We start from the raw sequence: 21,914 nt of genomic DNA on the forward strand, positions 1-21,914 counted from the left end.
TGCTTCGTGCCCTCAACCCGCATGGCGGAGCCACGGGCGCGCCGCGGGGAGGCCCGGCGAGTCGGGCGGTTCCGGCGCCCGCGCTGAGCCGCGGGGGAGGGGCGGGGGACGCCCGTGCAGCCGGCGCGTCTGCCCTCAGTGAGGCGGGGCGCGCGGCGGACGCCCCCGGGCAGGGGCGGGAGCGGTGGTGGCGCCGGCGGTTGGCACTGAAAGGGGCGGTGAGCGAGCTGCTCCGGTGTCAAGGCGAGGCTCGGCCTCTCGCGCAGAGACGGGGGGGTAGCGGCGGCGGCGGCGGCCTTCGGGCCGGCTGGTGAGGCGATGGCGGCTCCAGCCCCGGGGGCTGGGGCAGCCTCGGGCGGTGCTGGCTGCAGTGGCGGCGGCGGCGGCGGCGCGGGTGCGAGCTCGGGCTCCGGGTCCGCGGGGGCCGGGGGCCGGCTGCCGAGCCGGGTGCTGGAGTTGGTGTTCTCGTACCTGGAGCTGTCCGAGCTGCGGAGCTGCGCCCTGGTGTGCAAGCACTGGTACCGCTGCCTGCACGGCGACGAGAACAGCGAGGTGTGGCGGAGCCTGTGCGCCCGCAGCCTGGCAGAGGAGGCTCTGCGCACGGACATCCTCTGCAACCTGCCCAGCTACAAGGCCAAGGTGAGGGAACCCCGGGCCACGCCGCTGCCCCTGGCGCGCTCCTTGGCGCCGCTCGCGGTGCTTGCCCGCGAAGCTTCTGAGTCAGACGGCTCGCCTCGCCTCGCCATCCCGCCTTTGCACGCTCGCGTCGGTACCTTCCTCACCCTCCCGCCCCCGCAAAGATCGGCTTTTCTCTGGAATGAAGTTCTTCTCTTTAACCCGCCCCACTTCCGCGATGACTTTTTCAAAGGCGGCATGGTTCCCCATCCCTGATTTCCATCACTCTTTCCACTTTGGACTGACTTTCTTCCTAGAGAGAGACCACCGCTATTGTTGTGCCTTTCCATACTCACCCTGTTTCCCCTCTGGCCTCCAGATACTTCTGTTATACTAAGTCGTCTCGGTTGCTTTAACCTCGCCTTTCCAAGCTCTGATCCCTAACCATTTTTTTCTGTATTTTTGCCCAAGTTATCTTTCGTCCCCTCCACTGTTATTTCAGGCTTATGAGTGAGTGTGCCTGCTAACTTTGAAGATACAGGCACAGCCAGAACCTCCTGCGGCACCACTTAACCGGCGTGGTACTGCCTTGTGGCTGCTCTTAATGGCTGTTGGTTGCCAACTTTTTCATAGTCCCACCTTGGTGTGTCGGGGCTGTGTCCATGTGTCCTCTAGGGTGCTGATTCCAGTTTCACTACTGCTTTTTTTCCTCTTAGATTCTTGGGTATATTCCTGACACCTTCATATACCAAATAAAAATGACAGGTTATGGTAGGGGGAGAAGATTCTTCAGCTCATATAAATAAAAAGCCTTGGGCTTGCGACTGGGTGACATTCAGCACAACAGTGTGTGTGTGTGTGTGTGTATGCATATATGTCAGAGGATGCCCGACCTGAAGTGTGGGAGACTGCAGGGGCCAAGAGTTGTATCAGAGTAAGAAAGGCTTTTTTATGTGAAATACAAAATGTATTCTGTGAGACAGCCTTTAGTTAATAAGATAAGGAACTTGGCTGTTAAATATGTAAACTATCAAGCTGTTTTTTTAGCAAATAAAGTAACATTTACTAGGACAGTATGTGTATACTAGGTGAAATTTATGTGGGAGAGTGCAGAAAATTCAGTTTTGTCCTATTTTGCCTGGTCAGTATGCACATGTCTCAGGTTTTATTCAGCTTTTATTTTAACATAAAGTCTGTTGGTTTGGGTTTTAAATTGCAACTTTTTGGCAATTAATTTGTGACATGTTACATATGTTGGCTTAAGTCAAGATTCATATAGTATGTAATGGATAATGTGTCCATGTGAGTTAAGCTTCAATAGAAGCAAAATGAGATATATCGAAGTGTCTTCTTTTGGCCCTTGTCCCCCTGCTACCTAGTTGCCTGCTTGGTAGCAGTCTAAAGCTGTAATTTCTTCTGTATCCTTCCTGCAGGATTGTGGGTTTTCTAAGTCTTTAAGGCTTTGCTTTTCTGCAGTGTGCACTGGAGGTGCTGTAGGCTTGTACTAATCTCACGTTCATTCAGGTGTTGCAGGACTTTCCTTGAGTAACTTGAAGATAAGAGATTAATTTCAAAGAGAGTCAGGTAGGCTAATAGGGAAATCCCCAGGCTAATAGAAGAGAAAAAAATATTTAAAAGTAACTGTATTGCATGGTAGAAATTGTTCCATTGTATCAATGATAGAAAAAACATACAAGAAGGGCTGGCGCTGTGGCGCAGTAGGTTAATCCTCTGCCTATGGCATCGGCATCCTATATGGGTGCCATTTTTATTCCCGGCTGCCCCTCTTCCGATCCAGCTCTCTGCTATGGCCTGGGAAAGCAGAAGATGGCCCAGGTGCTTGGGCACCTGTACCTGTGTAGGAGACCTGGAAAAAGCACCTGGCTCCTGGCTTCAGTTCAGCCCAGTTCCAGCCATAGCGGCCATTTGAGGAGTGAACCAATGGAAGGAAGACCTTTCTCTCTGTCTCTCCCTTTCACTGTCTGTAACTCTACCTGTTAAATTAAAAAAAATCATGTTGGAATAGTTTCGTGACAGGAGAAATTTACAATTTGGAGGATTGGAGAAGATTTGAGGATGAATTGTATTTGAGCTGAATTTTGAGGATGATCTGAAAGTTGTACAAAGAGAGCAGAAACAGAACAACAGGAAGGCAAAGAGTCTGTACAATATATATTTTTATTTAAAAATATGAGTGCTGGGGCTGGCGCTGTGGCACAGTGGGTTAAAGCCCTGGCCTGTAGTGCCGGCATCCCATATGGGCACCGGTTCAAGTCCCGGCTGTTGCACTTCAGATCCAGCTCTTTGCTATGATCTGGGAGGGCAGGGAGGATGGCCCAGGTCCTTGGGCTCCTGAACCGTGTGGGAGACCGAGTGGAAGCTGCTGGCTCCTGTCTTCGGATCAGCTCGGCTGTGGCCGTTGCGGTCATCTGGGGAGTGAACCAGCAGATAGAAGACACCTCTTTCTCTCATTGGCTCTACCTCTCTCTGTAACTCTTTCAAATAGATAAGAGTCTGAAAAAAAAAAAAATATATGAGTGCCAGGCACCATGCTCAGTTTTGCACTTAAGGTTGCCTTGCCTTTTAGAGCTTGCAATCTAGTGTGGGAATGGCTGTTAACCAAATAATCACTCAAGCTGTGAAACTGCGTGGACTGAGTATAAAGCAGATATACATAGTGTCCTGAGTGCAGTGGAGGATTTGACCTAGGTAAGGAGGTGAGGGAACACTTTCTCACAGGTGCCTGTGAACTGAGACTTGAAGGATCAGGATACATAGGCCAAGGGGGAATAGAAGAGCCTTCTGGCAGGGAACTTGGTAAGTATAAGAAATAGTATGTCAGTGTGGCTGGAGCATAGAGAGCACAGGTGATGCCAGTTTGAGGTAAGGTGGAAGAGGTAGACCAGGGCCAAACTACAGGGAAGCCAATGCAAATTGTACACTACAGAGATTCAGGAGTGTGGGAATTGGTGTTGTGATTATTTTCCATTTTTAAAATATTTATTAGTATAGAGACAGCCAGAGAGCTTCCATCTGCTGATTCACTTCCCAAATGCCTGCAACACCTGCAGCTGAGCCAGGCTGAAGCTGGGAACTCAATCCAGGTCTCCTACTTGGGTAGCAGGGACCCGACCACCTGAGCCATCTGAGCCGTCACCAGCTGCTTCCCAAGATCCGCATTAATTGGTAGGAAGCTGGAATCAGGAGCCAGAGCCATGTACCAAACCTAGGCACTTCAGTGTGGGAGTGGATATTTTAAGCAGTGTCTTAACCATTAGGCCAAATCCCCACCTCAGACTGTTTTGCATTGTTAAGAGGTTATTTCTGACTTCAATGTGAAGTCATGTTAGAGGAGGACCTTGGAAATACAGTATATCAGTTAGGAAGTAAGTAGTGCGTGAGATGGAAAGAATTGAACAGATTTAGGAGGTAAGATCTATAGGACTTGATAGTGATTTTAAATGGATGAGGAAGAAAGATGCTGGGAATAGCTCTCATAATACAGGGATCAGTTGGGCTGGAATTTGGAGGAATTGCAATGAATTCAGTGATGGTAGGGTAGTTACCATGTTTTTAAGACAACTGAGATTTCAGGTAGGTAGCTGTTAGAAGTTGGAGCTTAGGGCAGATTAAGCTGCCAGCTGTGGTGCTGGCCTCCCCTATGGGCACCAGTCTGCTCCGCTTTCGATCTGGTGCCCTGCTGATGTACCTGGGAAAACAGTGGAGAATGGCCCAAGTATTTGAGCCCCTGCACCCACACGGGAGACCTCGATGAAGCAACTAGTGTTTGGCCTGGCCTAGCCATGGCTTTTGTGGCTATTTGGGAAGTGAACCAGCAGATGGGACGATCTCTCTCTGTCTCTCACTCTATTTGTAACTCTGTTCTTCAAATAAATAAATCTTAGAAGTTGAAGCTTCAAGGAAAGGTCTAAAGATATAAAATTGTAAGCAATTAGACTGAACAAAGGGCAATAGTGGGGAATATGATTATAACATGAGTGGCCTTGAAACAGCCTTCAGTATATAGTTTGGGCTTTGTTCTATATTTGGGAACTATAGAACTTTGAAAGGGGAGGTATTCTTAAATATAAAGATTGATTTATTTAAAGATTTTATTTATTTGAGAGGCAGAGTTAGAGAGAGGAGGATTTTCCATCCATTGGTTCACTCCCCAAATGGCCACAATGGCTGGACTGGGCTGATCCAAAGCCAGGAGCTTCTTCCTGGTCTCTCACATGGGTGCAGGGGCCCAGACACTTGGGCCATCTTCCACTGCTTTTCCAGGCCATACCAGAGAGCATGATCAGAAGAGGAGCAGCTGGGACACAAATTTGACATCCAGATGGGATGCCGGTGCTGCAGGTGGCCCCACAGTGCTGGCCCCAAAGATTTATTTTTTATTTACTTGAAAGGCAGAGAGGGAGAGAGATCTCCCATCCACTGATTCACTCCCCAAATAGCAGGGAGCTGGATGGGTAGTGGAGCAGCTGGGTCTTGAAGCTATATGTCACCTATATGGGATGTGGATGTCACAAGCGGGGGTCTGACTTGCCATGCTGCAACTCTGGACCCTTGGGGAGTGATTAAAAAAAACAAAGCAAACAAACAAACAGGCCAGCACAGGTGATTGGCCTAGCAGTCTCAAGGCCCTCACATTTCATATTAAAGTACTTGGGTTTGAGACCCAGGTTGACTTTTGACTCTGGCTTCCTGCCAGTGCAGACCCTGGGAGAAAGTGATAATGGCTCAAATAATTGTGTTCCTGCTACCCACATGGGAGATCTGGTTTGTGTTCCTGGCTCCCAGCTTTGGCACTGAGCCAGGAGCCTTTGTGGGCAGTTGGGGAATTGAACCTATAGATGTGTAGCTCTGTCTCTCAAAAACAAAACAGGCCATAAAATGAATCCGAGGGGGCAGAGGTTAGAGGTTAGTGCCTATGCCAGAGATACTAAAGACCTGAATAGATAGATAAGTGGAGGGAGAAGCAGGTGGCTAGGAAAGCTGTGGTAGAGAACAAATCCATACTCTTCTGCTCTTCTGATCAATTTAGATTAGATTCTGTTTTTCCCCCAGTTTTTTCTTTTACCAGAATAAAGTGGCTAGAGGTGCATTAAAAAGCAAGATCTATAGATTATATATTGTGTGATGCAAGCAATAATGAGTAGGAATTTAGGAGAGAGAAATGAGGGAACTTGGGTGGTCCTGGTTAAGAATAGCTTCCTGGAGCTGGTCTTAGAGGATGATGTGTGAGGAAAAAAGCAGATAGGATACCACAGGCAAGGACAGCATAGAGGTAGAAAGGGAAATAAGTGGAAGCAAATCTGAAGACTCTGAAAAACAGAAGAAATGACAGTTAATGATATTAAATATGGAGCTATCAAAGTTTATTACCTAGGACGAGATATATTAAAGGTGCTGTTTTAGAAACATCTGGAAGGACTGAGGGTTAAGGATTGACTTTGGAAAATTTTGTGGGGCAGAGGAAAGGTGCTCACCAGAAAAAAAAAAAATACAGTAAAGGATCCGTCCAGGAAAATAGGAAGATGTCACAGAAGTTTGAGAAAGAAGTTGTCGGAAGTGTCAGTGTGACAAGGAGAAAAAGCAACTGGAACTTACAACAATTGGATAAGTATAGGAAATTACTAATTCATTATTTTATAATGAGGAGATAATTATCTTTTTAAAATTTTATTTATTTTTGTCTAAAAGACAGAGATTTTCCTTCTGCTGGTATACTCCCCAAATGCCTGAAACAGCATGACTAGGCCAGGCCAAAGACAACAGCCTGGAACTCAATCCTGGTATCCTACGTGGTGGCAGAGACCCAACTACTTAAACCAGCAACTGCTGCCTTGCAGTGTGCATATGGCAAGAAGCTAGAATTGGAAACAGCCAGGATCTGGACCCGGGCACTTAGATGAGTTGAGAATGTCCCCAGCAGCATTCTTCTTTATTTTTTTTTAAGATTTATTTTTTAAGGAATATAAATTTCATAAGAACAACTTTAGGAATATAGTTATTCTTCCCACAATACCCATCCTCCCACCCCTACTCCTCCTCCTCCCCTCTCCCCTTGCCAGTCCCATTCTCCATTAAGATTCATTTTCAATTAACTTTGTACACAGAAGACCAACTCTGTATTAAGTAAAGATTTCAACAGTTTGCACACGTGCACACACACACACAAAACTGAGAACTAGTTCCACAGTTAACTCTCACAATACAACTCATTGAGGACAGAGGTCCTGCATGGGGAGTTAGTGCACAGTGACTCCTGTTGTTAATTTAACAGTTAACACTTTTTTCTTTCTTTTTTTTTTTTTTTTAAGATTTATTTATTTATTTGAAAGAGTTACAGAGAGAGAAAGAGAGAGAGGGAGAGGTCTTCCATCACTGGTTCACTCCCCAGTTGGCTACAACAGAGCTGCGCCGATCCGAAGTCAGGAGTCAGGAACTTCTTCCTGGTCTCCCACATGGGTGCAGGGGCCCAAGGACTTGGGCCATCTTCTACTGCCTTCCCAGGCCATACAGAGAGCTGGAAGAAGCTCTTGGCTCCTGGCTTTAGCCTGGCCTAGCCGCAGCCATTGCGGACATCATCTAACTGTCCTATTCTGGCTCTTGATGAATCTCTCTTTATTAAGTCCTCCTGGTTGAATTTAGATGTTGTTTGGGGGATTATTCGGTTTGGTAAAATGTGATTGGTGCTGTCTCAGTATATGAGTGATACCCAACAGGTAGACTAAGGACCTAAGGAAATTTGCGGTTACTAAAATTTTTCATTAAGTTTAGGTCTACCATGACTAAGATCTCTATTTTACATAAAACATAACTTTTTTATGACAGTGCTGCCAATATGAAAACTGTTCATCTCTTAGGTTTTTGATATACAAATTCAAATATAAACAAAAATAGAGGAAACAATCCTTCCCTATATTCATTTCCCAATGACTATTTCACGGTGCATTGAGTTTCGTGTTTATCCCACCCGCTCTCCAGTCCACCCGTGATACCTCAGAGCAATTCCCAGGTATCATTATTTCACCCATATACATTTCGTTGTCTCTAAAATACAAAGTGTTTTGTGTATATCTTTTGCTGTTTTAAGAAGTCTATTTAGAGAAATTTTACTACACTTTAGAATTTTGATCAGTGACAAAACAGTTGGTAGTTATTTTTAATATTGTACAATTTATTATGTTAGTCTCCTACTCAAACTTTATTATTTGGAAATTCTTATTGTGTTGTTTAAAACATACATAACTTGGCTGGCGCCGCGGCTCACTAGGCTAATCCTCCGCCTTGCGGCGCCGGCACACCGGGTTCTAGTCCCGGTCGGGGCACCGATCCTGTCCCGGTTGCCTCTCTTCCAGGCCAGCTCTCAGCTGTGGCCAGGGAGTACAGTGGAGGATAGCCCAAGTGCTTGGGCCCTGCACCCCATGGGAGACCAGGAGAAGCACCTGGCTCTTGCCATCGGATTGGCGCGGTGCGCCGGCCGCAGCGCGCCTACCGCGGCAGCCATTGGAGGGTGAACCAACGGCAAAAGGAAGACTTTTCTCTCTGTCTCTCTCTCACTGTCCACTCTGCCTGTCAAAAAATAAAAAAAATTAAAAAAAAATTAAAAAAAACCATACATAACTTTAATATTTAAAAATATATACCCTGAAGTTTGGGTATTTTTTTAACATCTGAGCAAAATAAAATTTCTGTTTCCTTTGATGTTTTTCTCGTCTTTTCAGGTACGTGCTTTCCAACATGCCTTCAGCACTAATGACTGCTCCAGGAATGTCTATATTAAGAAGAATGGCTTTACTTTACATCGAAACCCTATCGCTCAGAGCACTGATGGTGCAAGGACCAAGATCGGTTTCACTGAGGGCCGCCATGCATGGGAAGTGTGGTGGGAGGGCCCGCTGGGTACCGTGGCAGTGATTGGAATTGCCACAAAGCGAGCCCCCATGCAGTGCCAAGGTTACGTGGCATTGCTAGGCAGTGACGACCAGAGCTGGGGCTGGAATCTGGTGGACAATAATCTACTGCATAATGGGGAAGTCAACGGCAGTTTTCCTCAGTGCAACAATGCACCAAAATATCAGGTGAGAAACTAGATATTTTCTCAAGTGTGGGCTTTTGTCAAATCATGCTTTCATTTGTTTTAAATTTATACATTTTTGTAGCAGCTGTGTCTTTTTTTGGTAATTTTAAAATAAATGATGTCAGTGGCATGTCTCAGCATTTGTTTCCTAATACCTATTTGACTTTGGGCAACCCATCTTTGCTATAGGTCAGGGGTTGGCAGACTTTCTTGTGCAGGGCCAGATAGAAAATATTTTCAGCTTTGCAGTTCAGTTTTAAATTCTTTTGTTAACAGCGTGAAAGCAGCTGTAATAATATGTGAGCGGATGACCATGGCTGTGTTCTAGTACGACCTTACTTATGAGCCATAGGGCAGATTTAGCCCAGGGGTCTTAGTTTGTCAGCTCGTGTTGTAGATTGTCAGATTAGCTAAGTCGTAGCACATCTGATTGTTCTTTTTTCTCAATATTTCACTCCAGCTAGTGCACCTGTGTGCGTGCACACCATACTTGTGCTCTGATACTTGTTCATCTGTGTGTAGACTCAAAGCCCCTGGAGACTTCAGCGATTTCTTTTTTTTTTTTTTTTTTTTTTTTTTTACAGGCAGAGTGGACAGTGAGAGAGAGACAGAGAGAAAGGTCTTCCTTTTGCCATTGGTTCACCCTCCAATGGCCGCCGCAGTTGGCGTGCTGCGGCCAGCGCACCGCGCTGATCCGATGGCAGGAGCCAGGTGCTTCTCCTGGTCTCCCATGGGGTGCAGGGCCCAAGCACTTGGGCCATCCTCCACTGCACTCCCGGGCCATAGCAGAGAGCTGGCCTGGAAGAGGGGCAACTGGGATAGAATCCGGCGCCCCGACCGGGACTGGAACCCGGTGTGCTGGCGCCACTAGGCGGAGGATTAGCCTATTGAGCCGCGGCGCCAGCCTTTTTTTTTTTTTTTTTAAGGTTTATTTATTTATTTGCAAGTCAGAGTTACACAGAGAGAGAGAGAGGTCGTCCATCCACTGGTTCACTCCCCAATTGGCCACAATGGCCAGAGCTGTGCCAATCTGAAGCCAGGAGCTTCTTCTGGGTGCAGGGGCCCAAGGACATGGACCATCTTCTACTGCTTTCCCAGGCCATAGCAGAGAGCTGGATTGGAAGTGGAGCAGCCGGGATTCAAACCGGCGCCCACGTGGGATGCCGGCAGCACAGGCGGCCGCTTAACCTGCCATGCCACAGTGCTGGCCCCAGCATCAATGATTTCTGTAGAAATGCAAGTTCAGGCAAACTGCTACATTTTTATTCTTTCATTTTAGCCTTATCTGTACTCATATGATTCTAGAGTCAAAATTATAATTCCAGGGCAGGCAAATTTAGCCTAATGGTTAATATCCCCATGTCCCATGTAGGAGTACCTGGGTTCAATATGCAACTCTTGAGTTCTGACTCCAGCCATTCTTTTTTTTTTTTTTAAGATTTATTTATGGCCAGCACCGTGGCTCACTAGGCTAATCCTCCACCTGCGGTGCCGGCACCCTGGGTTCCAGTCCCAGTTGGGGCGCCAGATTCTGTCCCATTGCTCCTCTTCCAGTCCAGCTCTCTGCTGTGGCCGGGGAATGCAGTGGAGGGCCCTGTACCCGCATGGGAGACCAGGAGGAAGCACCTGGCTCTTGGCTTTGGATCGGCGCAGCGCGCTGGCTGCAACACACTGGCGGTAGCGGCCAATTGGGGGGTGAACCAACGGAAAAAGGAAGACCTTTCTCTCTCTCTCTCTCACTGTCTAACTCTGCCTGTCCAAAAAAAAAAAAGATTTATTTATACATTTGGACAGGTAGAGTTATAGAGACACAGTGGCCAGACCTGGGCCAGTCGGAAACCAGGAGCCAGGCCTTCCAGATCTCCAGCGTGGGTACATGGCCCAAACACTTGGGCCATCCTCTGCTGCTTTCCCAGGCATATTAACAGGGAGCTGGATCGAAGTGGAACAGCTAGGACTTGAACTTGTGCCCACAGTGCCAGAGGCGCCAGCCCCTGACCTCAGCATCTTGCTAATGCAGTCCCTGGGATGTAGCAGTGATAGCTCAAGTAATTGGATTCTTGCCATCCATGTGGGAGAACTGGTTTGAGTTCTTGGTTTTATGACTTCCGCCTGACCCAGGCCTGCTAGTGCCAGCATTTGGAGCTTGCACCAGTGAGTGGGAGCACATTGTCTGTCTCTCTTTGGCTTTTCAAATAAATAAGTGAATTAAAAACATTATTCATATTTTAAAAGCCATATTATTACCATAATTTTGTCAGAAAAACACAATCTGATATGAAGTTGGACATCTTTAGGAGCTATGGGTTGCATATTTCAGATTCATGTGTAGCTTGAAAGCCCTAGCTTCAGTAACAACCTCTAGTCAGGCATACTAAAGAAGAACTAAAAATATATCCCATTTCCTGAGGTATAAAAACTTGGAGGATGTATTTCATAAGAGTCCTTTCCTCATTGTCCTTTCAGCTCTGAGAATACCCTAAGGAAAAAGTTGTCAGGGCTTAATGATTACTGAAGGTACAGTCCTGTCATTACCTTTGTGATGATGTAGTGAAAGTACTTAAATCTTTGTTTTTAAAATAATATACTCTGTATGATTTCAGTCCTTTCAAATTTATTAAGACTTACTTTATTCCCTGAATATGATTTATCGTGGTGTTTCCTGTGTGCTTGAAAATAAAGTAGATTCTGTTGTTGAATAGAATGTTCTTTAAAAGGCAGTTTGGTCAAATTGGTTGAGAGTGTTCAAATCTTGTATATTGATGCTGATTTTCCTTGGTATTCTTCTATTTCTGAAGTCTCCAATTTACTTGCTAATTTGTCTCAGTTCTGTCAGTTTTTGCTTTACATGTTTTAGAATTTGTTATTAGATGCATATACATTTGTAATTGTTCTGTCTCCCCTTATTAATTTTATCATTATGAGTTGACCTTCTTAGTCTCTAGTAATTATCTCTAAGTTTGTTTTATTTGATATTGATATACCCACTCTAGCTTTCTTATGCTTACTATTGCAAATTTCCCTTTTTCCATCTGTTTACTGTAATTTTGTCTTTGTATTTAAAGTGAGTGTTCTAGATAGCAGGTGGTTGGATCTTTTTATCTAACGCAGTCTCATAGTCTCTGCCTTTTGAATGTTTGACCACTTACATTTAATGTAATTGTTGGATTGCTTTAAATTGTCTAGTTATATTCTTTTTTTTTTCCCTTTTTCTTTGGTTTGGATGATTTCTATTGCTCTGTCTTCAACTTCATAGGTTCTTTCTTCTGTTGTCTGAACTCTGCTATTGATCCAGGCTAGTGAACTTTGGTTTTTATACTTTTCAGCTCTACAATTTTCATTTGGTTTCATTTCTTTTTAAAATAATTTTACTGGGCTGGCACTGTGGCATAGAGGGTAAAGCCACTACCTGCAGTGCTGGCATCCCATATGTGCGTGGGTTTGTGTCCTAGCTGCTCCATTTTCAATCTAGCTCTCTGCTATGGCCTGAGAAAGCAGTAGGAGATATCCCAAGTCCTTGGGCCCCTGCATCCATGTGGGAGACCGGAAGAAGCTCCTGACTTTGGATCAGCGCAGCTCCACCCATTGTGGCCATTTGGGGAGTGAACCAGCAGATGAAAGACCTCTCTCTCTCTCTGCCTCTCTGTAACTCTGCCTTTCAAATAAATAAATAAATCTTTTAAAAATAAAATAATTTTATTTACTTATTTTGAAAGACAGAGACAGAGATCTTCCATCTCATCCACTTGTTCACTCCCCAGATGCCTGCAACAGCTAGGATTGGGCCAGGCCAAAGCCAGGAGCTGGAAACTCAGTCTGAGTCTCCCACATGGGTGGCAGGACCTAAGTACTTGAACCATTATCTCCTGCCTTCCAGAGTGCACATCAGCAGGGACCTGGAATCAAGAGCAGAGCCAGGACCCAAACCCTAGCACTCCATCCCAGGTAGTATCTAACTGCTACATTGGGGGTCGCTGTTGTGGTGTGGAAGGTTAAGCCTCTGCCTGCAACGCCAGCATCTCATATGGGTGCCTGTTTGAGTCCCAGCTGCTCCGCTTCCAATCCAGCTCCTGCTGATGTACCTAGGAACTCAGAGGAAGATGACCCAAGTCCTTGGGCCCCTGCACCCATGTGAGAGACCCACAGGAGGCTCCTGGCTTCTGGCTTTGGCCTGGCCCAGCCCCGAAGCGGCTGGCTGGCTGACTGGCTCTCTTTCTTTCTCTCTCTCTCTTTCTCTCTCTCTCTCTCTTTTTCTCTTTTTCTTTCTTTCCTTCTTTCCTTTTTCTTCCTTCCTTTTCTTTCTTGCTTCCTTCCTTCCTTTCTTTCTCTCTCTCTTTCGATTTATTTATTTATTTGAAGGCAGAGTTACAGAGAAGCAGAGAGAGAGAGATCTTCCATCTGCTGGTTCACTCCCCAACTGGCTGCAATGGCCAGAACTGCACTGATCAGGAGCCAGGAGCTTCCTCCGGGTTTCCCTACGCGAGTGCAGGGGCCCAAGCACTTGGGCCATCTTCTACTGCTAGCCTCGGCCATTGCAGCCATTTGGGGAGTGAATCAGCGGATGGAAGATCTCTCTCTCTCTCTCTCTCTCTCTCTAACTCTCTCTCTGCCTCTAACTCTCTTTCTCTGTAATTCTGACTTTCAAATAAATAATAAAATATTTTTTAAAAAATCTTACTACATCAAAAGCCTGTCCTGGTTTCTTTTTTCCTCTATTGAAATTCCCTATTTATTCACTCATAAATACTGTATCTTTTTTTCATCTTTGGACATATTTATAACAGTTCCTTTGAAGACTTTGTCAAATCGGAATCTTGGCTCACTTGAAGTTAGTTTTTATTGACTGCTTTTTTTTTCCCTCCCTGAGTATGAATCACACTTTCCTGCTTTTCATATTTAGTAAGTTTTAAATTAAAAACTGAACATGTGGGTAAAATGTTCTAATGATCCTAGAATGCTCTGTTTTTCTAAAAACTTTATTATTCTTAAGAGCATAGGTTTTGTTATAGTGGGTAGTTGACTGGACTCAATCTATGAACTCTGTCTCGCCTGTGGTGAATAGTGGCTGATGTCTTTGTTCAATTTTTTTTTCATCTTTGCTGCTTTCTCAGCCTGGTTTCCTCTACCTGTGTAATATGATGGTCACACAGGGATCTGGGCAAAGTTCATATCTCAGGTTGTAGAGCTCATCGTTTTTGTGGTTCTGTTGTTTCTGGAGTTCATTCTTTTTGCAGTTGCTCTGCTACCTCCATTTTACCCACTTGTACCTGCAGCTTGTAAGACTTCTGTCTGTTGCCTGTGCTGTGTGCTTGCTACTTGCTCATAGGTGGAGCACACTTGGAGATTTCAGCCAAAGTAGTTCTGTCTTCTTAATATCATCTTCTGTAAAATAGAGCTAACTCATAAGGTTGATGTGAGGATTAAATGAGATAATACAGATAAATCTCAAAATAAATACCCCACAAATTAGCATTTTATTCCTGTCTTGTTATTATTGTTCATGTTTTGTTGGTAGCTATGGTGGTAGTGATGATTTGGAGGTTCTTAGGTCCATCAAATAGGTTTTGGGTTAATCTGTGAGTAGGGTAAACAGTGGGAAAAAACATGTTGGGAATCATTTGTGACAGAATATACAAAAAAGGAGACTACATGACAACAGCAGGGGTTATCATAATCAGGAAGTATAAAATTTTGATTTTTGGTTGTAGATGTTGGGGCCTTCTGCCTCTGAGTATATAGATGCAACATTCTTATTTTTTTGCTTTTCCAAATAAGAAAAGAATTAGATATACTGAGCTTTCCATTTAGTTTAACAGGCCGTGGTACTGTATATATAATCAACAGATGTTTCAGAGCAGTGGACTGCATTGACTATTTTATAAGCCTATTCTGCATATTTAGAATTTGTAGTCAGAACTACTTCTGATTATATGTTTCACATGGTATATGGAACTACTTTCAAAGTTTAAAGACTTAAGTGTTATATTACAGTGATTTTTTTTTTAATTTTTATTGTGTTATATTCGGGGCAAGCGTTGTGGTGCAGTGGGTTAAGCCACTGCTTAGGACACCACATACCGTATCAGAGTGCCTGGGATCAAATCCATCCTCTGCTTCCAATCCAGCTTCCTGCTAATGTACCTGGGAGATAGAAGGATGGTCCAAGCACTTGGGTTCCTGGCTTCTGGCTTCTACCTGACCCAGCCCTGGTTGTTACGGGCATCTGGAGAGTAAACCAGTGGATGGAAGATCTGTCTTAGCCTCTGTCACTCTGCCTTAAAAAAAGATTATAGCATCATTTCCGTTTGTACATGTGCAATTCAGTGGCATTAAATTCATTCACAGTGTTATATACCATCACTGTATCTGTACCCAAAACTTTTATCATCCCCAACATAAAATCTATACCCATTAAAGAAAAACCCTCCACTTCCCCTATTCCCCAGTCCCTGGTACCCTGTGTTCCACTTTCTGTCTCTCTATATTTGACTATTCCAGGTACCTCATATAAATGGAATAATACAGCATTTATCTTTTTGTGTGGCTTATTTCATTTTAGCATAATGTTGTCAAGTTTCATCCATATTGTAGTATATGAGGGTACTTTAAAAAGCTTATGGAATAGTGGAATTAAAAGATCCATTTATTTTGGTGCAAAAAAGTTGCAGTCTGCATTGTTTTTTCATAATATGCATTTCCATGACCTGTTTAAAGACCATTTATTAGAATGTAATATCCTTATTTGACTGATATTCTCTAGTGTGTATATGATAATCTACAAGATTATTTAGAAAGTCTTTTATAGTAAAACATACCAAGGCTTAAGAAGAGGCTTTAAACAAAGTATAAATACAGTCTGGGGATTGTTTAGGGAGAACATTTAAATTGTCAGTAATTAAATGTAGATCGCATGTGAAGCTTTAAACAAAGTGATCAGAATAAGCATTTGCGAAGAGAATGATACATGTTTTGTTCTCTGGATGCTTTTCCCTGACCCAGAAAGCTCCCCCTCTGATTTTTCTAGATAGCTTTTAAGACATATTTCTTAATATTTTCAAGTTCTTGATTTGTGTCTGTTTCTTCTAGCTGTATTCTTGGTGGATTTTCTTCTGACCTTCTTTTGATGTCTATTTGCAGATAGGAGAAAGAATTCGAGTCATCTTGGACATGGAAGATAAGACTTTAGCTTTTGAACGTGGATATGAGTTCCTGGGTGTTGCCTTTAGAGGACTTCCAAAGGTCTGCTTGTATCCAGCAGTTTCTGCTGTATATGGCAACACAGAAGTGACACTGGTTTACCTTGGAAAACCTTTGGATGGATGACAGTGGCTTTCTTATGGTGAAAGAGTGGAGGAAAGATCTGCTTGTGAAAAGTAGAATCATGAAGTGACAGTTTCATATGTGCATGTCCAAGAAACATCCTGAAAACACATGAAGTTGTAAACTGGAGAAGCAACTCTACAGCAGAGATTATTTTAGTGTTTCCTCTTTCCACCGGGCCAGAAAAATCCTCAGGGTTGCAGTTGGTTGAGAGGGCAGTTGACCTATGCATGTTGCAACAGATTTTGTCTCTAAATTAGCAATGTGTCATTTCCAGCTTTAAAGGTGAAATTTTAGACACTGTAAAAGGGAGAAGGAAATAGCAAGATTTTTAAGTGGTATGTTTGTGAAGAAAGATTGATCCCATCTTACAACTGCCTGTTCTTTCTCCAGTCCCTTTTTTTCCCAGCCAGCTTGACTATTAGAAAAGTATGAAACTGGTTGGGTTTTATTTAATATTTTTAATATATTGAGAAGCATGGTCTGCTTGGACTGCACTTCTCTAACAGTGAGATATAAAATTGTGCAGCTATTTTAAAAGTTGTATATATAATATGTGTGTTTAAAAAACTGTAAAAAAATGGACAAAGGGGTTGCTTTGTTCTAGTTCAGTTTCTTAAAACCACTACATGGCTACATGGCACAAAATTAGAATAACATTTTGGGGCAATTGGATAACTACAAAGAAGAGCATTTTAAGAGGAGATGCGTTGTACTGGCTCATTTTGTATTGTTTTTGGCTAACAGTTCCCATAGCTTTTACAATCTGTGTTGGGTTCTTGGGTTTTTTTTTTAACCATCAAAATTATAGTAAAGATCTCTCAATTTCCTAGTTAAAGATTGAGGGAAGGCAAATCTATTTCTATTTATACATATATCAGCAAAGATATCTATCTAAGCATAATAGTGATGTGCATCTTATGGTGTCTGGTTTTATTTTTTGGCTGAGAAAGTGTCTCACAATATACAACATTGCTATTTGCTCCATGAAAGCAATTGTCATAGACCCTTGGAAAATAAAAGAATGATGGTCTTTTTATTTTGTAACTTTATAATGCTGTAGATAATGTCAAAAAGTTTTAATTTCATATTGTTTACATCATGCTACAGTCGAAGTCTCAGATTCTTCACTGGGGCTATCAAGAAAATGTTTACTCACCGACCTGAAACAGTGCTGACCTGAACCCAGGCTAAGAATATTTTTAATTTAATTATAAATAATTGCCCCCATGGGACTTGAAATATGACACCTGTTTTGAAAACTTCAGGTTGGCAGCATTTTGAGTTTCATTGTAGACGAGCTTAACTTTACTTCCTATTTTGACTTTACATCTTACTTATCACTGATACTCCTGAATTAACAATACAATATACATGAGCTGAGATTTTCTTTTGTTAGAAGAGAACCAAACATCATCTTTCTGTATGAAAGTATAAATTGTATGGTTTCAGATAATAAGAATTGACGAAGGCAAGTGAAATCTTTGTACTTTTGAGATTATTGCTGTATGTATATTTTGTTTTAAATCTAATAAAATTAGGGACAGCAAGCAGCTTGCAGGGGATCTTGGGTTGCTTTGAGAGTTAAAATGATCACTACTATGAAGCAAGGGATTTCAGCCATAGAACAAAGGTTGCTGTTGCCACCTGAAAGGTTTGCAAGTATTTATTGTGTATTTAGTATATCACTTGAAAGTGTGACATTTATTAAAGAGTTTTTGATATCTGTGTCAAGAAGAAACCTCCTTGTACAAAATGATAATGTTAAATGTATTAGAGTGTAGCTGATAAAAGAAATTGATTTTTTTGACATAGAACAACTCAATTTGGCAAAGTTTAAAACTTGGCTGAAGAGAACTGGTTCAGGATGAAGATTGGCTAGTTAGAAAGTGGTACTGTTCTGTAAGTACTTGTTTCTTTTTCAGGTTGTGATATGGCCAATTCCAAGAGCTTTTACTGAGAGTGTTATGACTTTTTTGTCTTATTAGTAAACATTCATTTGCAACAAAGTTTTGAAGGTGCAGAATGAAAAACAGAAACACATGGTTATTGCACATTAAACCTAGGATCAAATAACTGCCCAAATATTAACAACAAGCCACTCTTACATCAAAGATTGAAGCACCCAATATTCCATTTACACCTTTGATAGAATGGAGGTTCCTAGTCAGCAAGAGCATCAGGGCAGTGTAGAGCCTTCGTTTATAACCAGATGAATAAATATGTTCCTAGAGACCAGTAGTGTCTGCAGAATATTAAACTGCTACAGCGTTCAAGGACATGGGCCGTCTTTCTCATTGGTGCAGAGAGTTTTAAGGTGGAAGACAGTTGCACCTGAAGATTGAGTGTAAATCACCTAAGCCAGTGATTGTCTACCTTGGCTGTCCTTTGGAGTTACTGTGAAGTGTGTTTCTAGAAATACTGACTTTTGGGTCCCCTACCCCAATAGTCTGATACTGATGTGGAATAAAACCTGGCCATAATGATTTTTTGAAACTCTGAGGTGATTTCAGTATACCACTGCAGTTGAGAACCACTGATCTAAAATTCACCTTGAGTTTTCTTATCTGCAAAATAAAAACCCTGGCTCCCTCCCTTCACTACCTCATAAGGATATTGAGGGTAAAGGAAAAAAAAAAAGGGCAACTGCTTGTGTTACGAATGAAAAATGCTATTGAAAAAGCAAAGTAGTAGTTTTTCTATTTCAACCAAAACTGATCAGGAAAAAATGTGGTTGAATTTGCTTTGTTGACTTGGGAGATTGGGAGCACTTTCTTTGTTTCCTTAATGCAACATGCAGCTGCGGAAGCCGAGATTACGTGTATTCATATTGCAGTCTTCTGTTACATTTGAGATAGGCTGTGTTAATGGTCTGGTCTTATACAGGAAGGAAGAAATATTAAGGCTCAAAGCCTGTAATGATCAGTGGCTCATAATTAAAATTTTTCAAACAAGGAATTCTGTAGTTATAGATATCATTTCATAGTTTCCTTTACTTGGCGTTTGAATGTTGAGCCTTTATTTCGTCTCCCATTCTTACTCATATATGTTTGTATATAGATTTGATAAAGCACCTACAGTTGAGCTGGTTTCATCCAGTAGACTTTTTGGAATCATGGGCTCAGTGATTAGACATCTGCCTTTTAGATACGATTTGACTGGGGAAAGAGTTTCAAAAATAATAGCCCTTCACCATATGGAAACTCTCCTAGTTAATTTAAGTCCTCAAACTACTGTTTATAGAGACTGTAACATGAATAGTTTTTTATTGTTGTAAGAGGTAAACAGTTGAGTTAAGGAGCTTTAAAGATCAATGTTAAAATGCTTACTCTCCAGAGATGGAGACCAGCACAGTTGGGCCAGTGGCAGACGACCAGACCACTTTGAAGGAACCATCTAGACCCAGTGCAAACGCTGTCCACAGAGCGTTCCTCAGTTCCTCTGGCCAATTGTTATCTCCTTCCTTGACATTTCCTTAGTTTTATATTCTACCTGTACTTAATTCGTGCTATGTTACATTATACCTTGTATAAAACTTTTTATTTATTGATTATTTATTGGTGTCTTAGCTCCCCTAAACTAGGACAGGGTCCCTGACGGACTCGTCTTTGTGCCCGCCTTTTGGTGCTCACACACTTGCTGAAGAAACCGAGAACTCTACAGTGAGGCAGAAGCTCCTCTGAAGTCCCAGGCTAGAGTAGGGAAAGACAGATAGGAAGGACATTCTTTCTGTGTCTTAGTCCAGGTGCAGTCGTAAGGACAGGGATGCAAACCTGAGGCTGGTAAGGAGGAATAATGACTGTGAATGCATTTTAGCCATTCCCCCTTATTCATGAATACTGGTACACTGACTTTTAGTTCTTGGTGTAAGTTTCATTATTTGTTTAGATTTAAAATTAGAATTCTGTATTTTAATTTTTTTGGAATTCTGTTTTGCCTTAGTTTCCTAATAAAAAGTTAAACATTCACCACCTGTGATTGCTTACATTTTTAAAAAGTGAATTTTTTTACACATTGGTCAGAAAAATTTTGAAGTGCCTTTAGTAGCCAAAAGTTGTGACAGAATTTACCAGTAAGTTCCATGGCTTTTAATAACAGAATCCCCATTTCCTGTGTTGAGATGGAACCGGGCAGGGAGCAGTCCATGGGGACTGCGTTCTGTCGCCACTACCCACAGCTAACAGTCGCTTGCCACTGCCACTTTTGCCTAGGGTCCTAAGAGGCGCTGGCACTGCTCCTGAGGGAGCCCAGCAGGGGCTTCTGAGACCAGTTGGTGATGCTGCTGAAAGGTGCCTCATGTATTAATATGTGAAAACTTACACAAAGGGTTCTAATTTTCTAAGAGAAAACTAGGTAGGTGTCAAGTTTCCGAATCTTTTTGTTTAGTGGAAGGAGGCACCAGAAACAGCTTTAGCAGCCTGTTGTCCTAATTTCTTTTTTGGATCCTCCCCCCAAATGTTTGCTTTTTGTTTCCCCAGCTCATTAGAACGTTGTTTAGAGCAGCCTGTCTCCAAGTCTTCAGAATATCGCCTGTTCAAAGAAGCCCATCGGGGTTGAAGATTGTCACTCAGCTTCTGTGTGTACCACTTCTGGGCCAGTGACTCCAGCAGTAAATCATTTAGGGAGTGTCCTTTGCTCATCCTGTTGACAGTGTTTAATTTGTTTTCTTGAAAAAGATGGGGGCCGGCACCACGGCTCAATAGGCTAATCCTCGGCCTGTGGCGCCGGCACCCCAGGTTCTAGTCCTGGTCGGGGCGCCAGATTCTGTCCTGGTTGCCCCTCTTCCAGGCCAGCTCTCTGCTGTGGCCCGGGAGTGCAGTGGAGGATGGCCCAAGTGCTTGGGTCCTGCACCCCATGGGAGACCAGGAGAAGCACCTGGCTCCTGCCTTCGGATCAGCGTGGTGCGCTGGCCGCAGCGCACCAGCCTCAGCAGCCACTGGAGGGTGAACCAACAGCAAAGGAAGACCTTTCTCTCTGTCTCTCTCACTGTCCACTCTGCCTGTCAAAAAAAGAAAAAAAGAAAAAGATGGGGGAAGCACAAATCCCATCTCTTCATAGAATGGTACTTAGCGGGGTTGTATTTCTCCTCTCTTCTCTCCTCTGTAAATAAAAGGGGGAATCAAGTCAAATTATAGAAATGGGTTTGAGGTCTTGCCTCCCTTGAAAAGGACTCCCTGAAATCATTTGTTAAAATGCTCATGTCTCAAGTTAGATTAATTAGAGGCATTTTCAAAGGGAATAGGCCAGATATCTGCTTACTTGAATGTAGATAATTTGTTTTCTTTTTCCAACTGATATGTAAAGAGCGTGTTATTTTTCATCTGTGCCCTTGGTGTTGATCACCTTCATCTTCGAAGGAAAGGAGGCTTATGGCTGGAACCAGAATGACACCACTTCCTCTTCAATTAGACCAAAGAGTGATGCAGTATCTGACCAAATTGCCAGGAGCAGTAGCGGGCGTGGGCAGTTGGCTACCTGACGGAAGGTGTTGGTAGCAGAGACTGGAGAAACAAGCAAATGGCATCCACCCTTCCAGGCACAGCCTTAGAGGGGTGGTGATCCTAAGTGCCTATGGAGTCACCTGGAACAGATCGTGACTCGAGGCCTCTCTGGGTTTTCTGTGGCCATAAAACCACAGAGGCCACAGCCTCTGAGATTGTGAAGGAACTCTCCGCCCACCCATTCATTTAGCCAAATGAAAAAAGCAGAAAAGACAATTCATAGTTCAGACTTTCTAGTTCCCATCTGTACCAGACTCTTGCCAGGTACTAGAGATACAGAGATGAGAAGAAAAGCTAAAAATGAAAACAATCTGTTCCGAAGTGGCTCACAAGCTGGTGTGAAAGCCACTGTGGAACTAGCCTACCATAAACAGTGCAATGGTTTC

General features: G+C 43.2%; 1 protein-coding gene across 1 annotated transcript; it reads left to right on the plus strand.

The window, feature by feature from the left end:
• The first annotated feature begins 318 nt into the window (after positions 1 to 318).
• Positions 319 to 19,922, plus strand: FBXO45 (F-box protein 45). Its single transcript, XM_062209582.1, has 3 exons — positions 319 to 639; positions 8,352 to 8,708; positions 15,845 to 19,922. Exons 1-3 carry the CDS (start codon positions 319 to 321, stop codon positions 16,028 to 16,030), a joined length of 864 nt encoding a protein of 287 aa, XP_062065566.1. The 3' UTR covers positions 16,031 to 19,922.
• The last annotated feature ends 1,992 nt before the right edge of the window (positions 19,923 to 21,914 follow it).

Source organism: Lepus europaeus, chromosome 2, assembly GCF_033115175.1.
Source record: "Lepus europaeus isolate LE1 chromosome 2, mLepTim1.pri, whole genome shotgun sequence".
NCBI lineage: Eukaryota > Metazoa > Chordata > Mammalia > Lagomorpha > Leporidae > Lepus > Lepus europaeus.

Excerpts from the sequence above, each read along its gene's own strand:
- FBXO45 (XM_062209582.1), top strand. The coding sequence starts at position 319 with ATGGCGGCTCCAGCCCCGGGGGCTGGGGCAGCCTCGGGCGGTGCTGGC. Across the intron at positions 640-8,351 it reads TGCCCAGCTACAAGGCCAAG|GTACGTGCTTTCCAACATGC; the intron begins GTGAGGGAACCC and ends TCGTCTTTTCAG. Across the intron at positions 8,709-15,844 it reads ACAATGCACCAAAATATCAG|ATAGGAGAAAGAATTCGAGT; the intron begins GTGAGAAACTAG and ends GTCTATTTGCAG.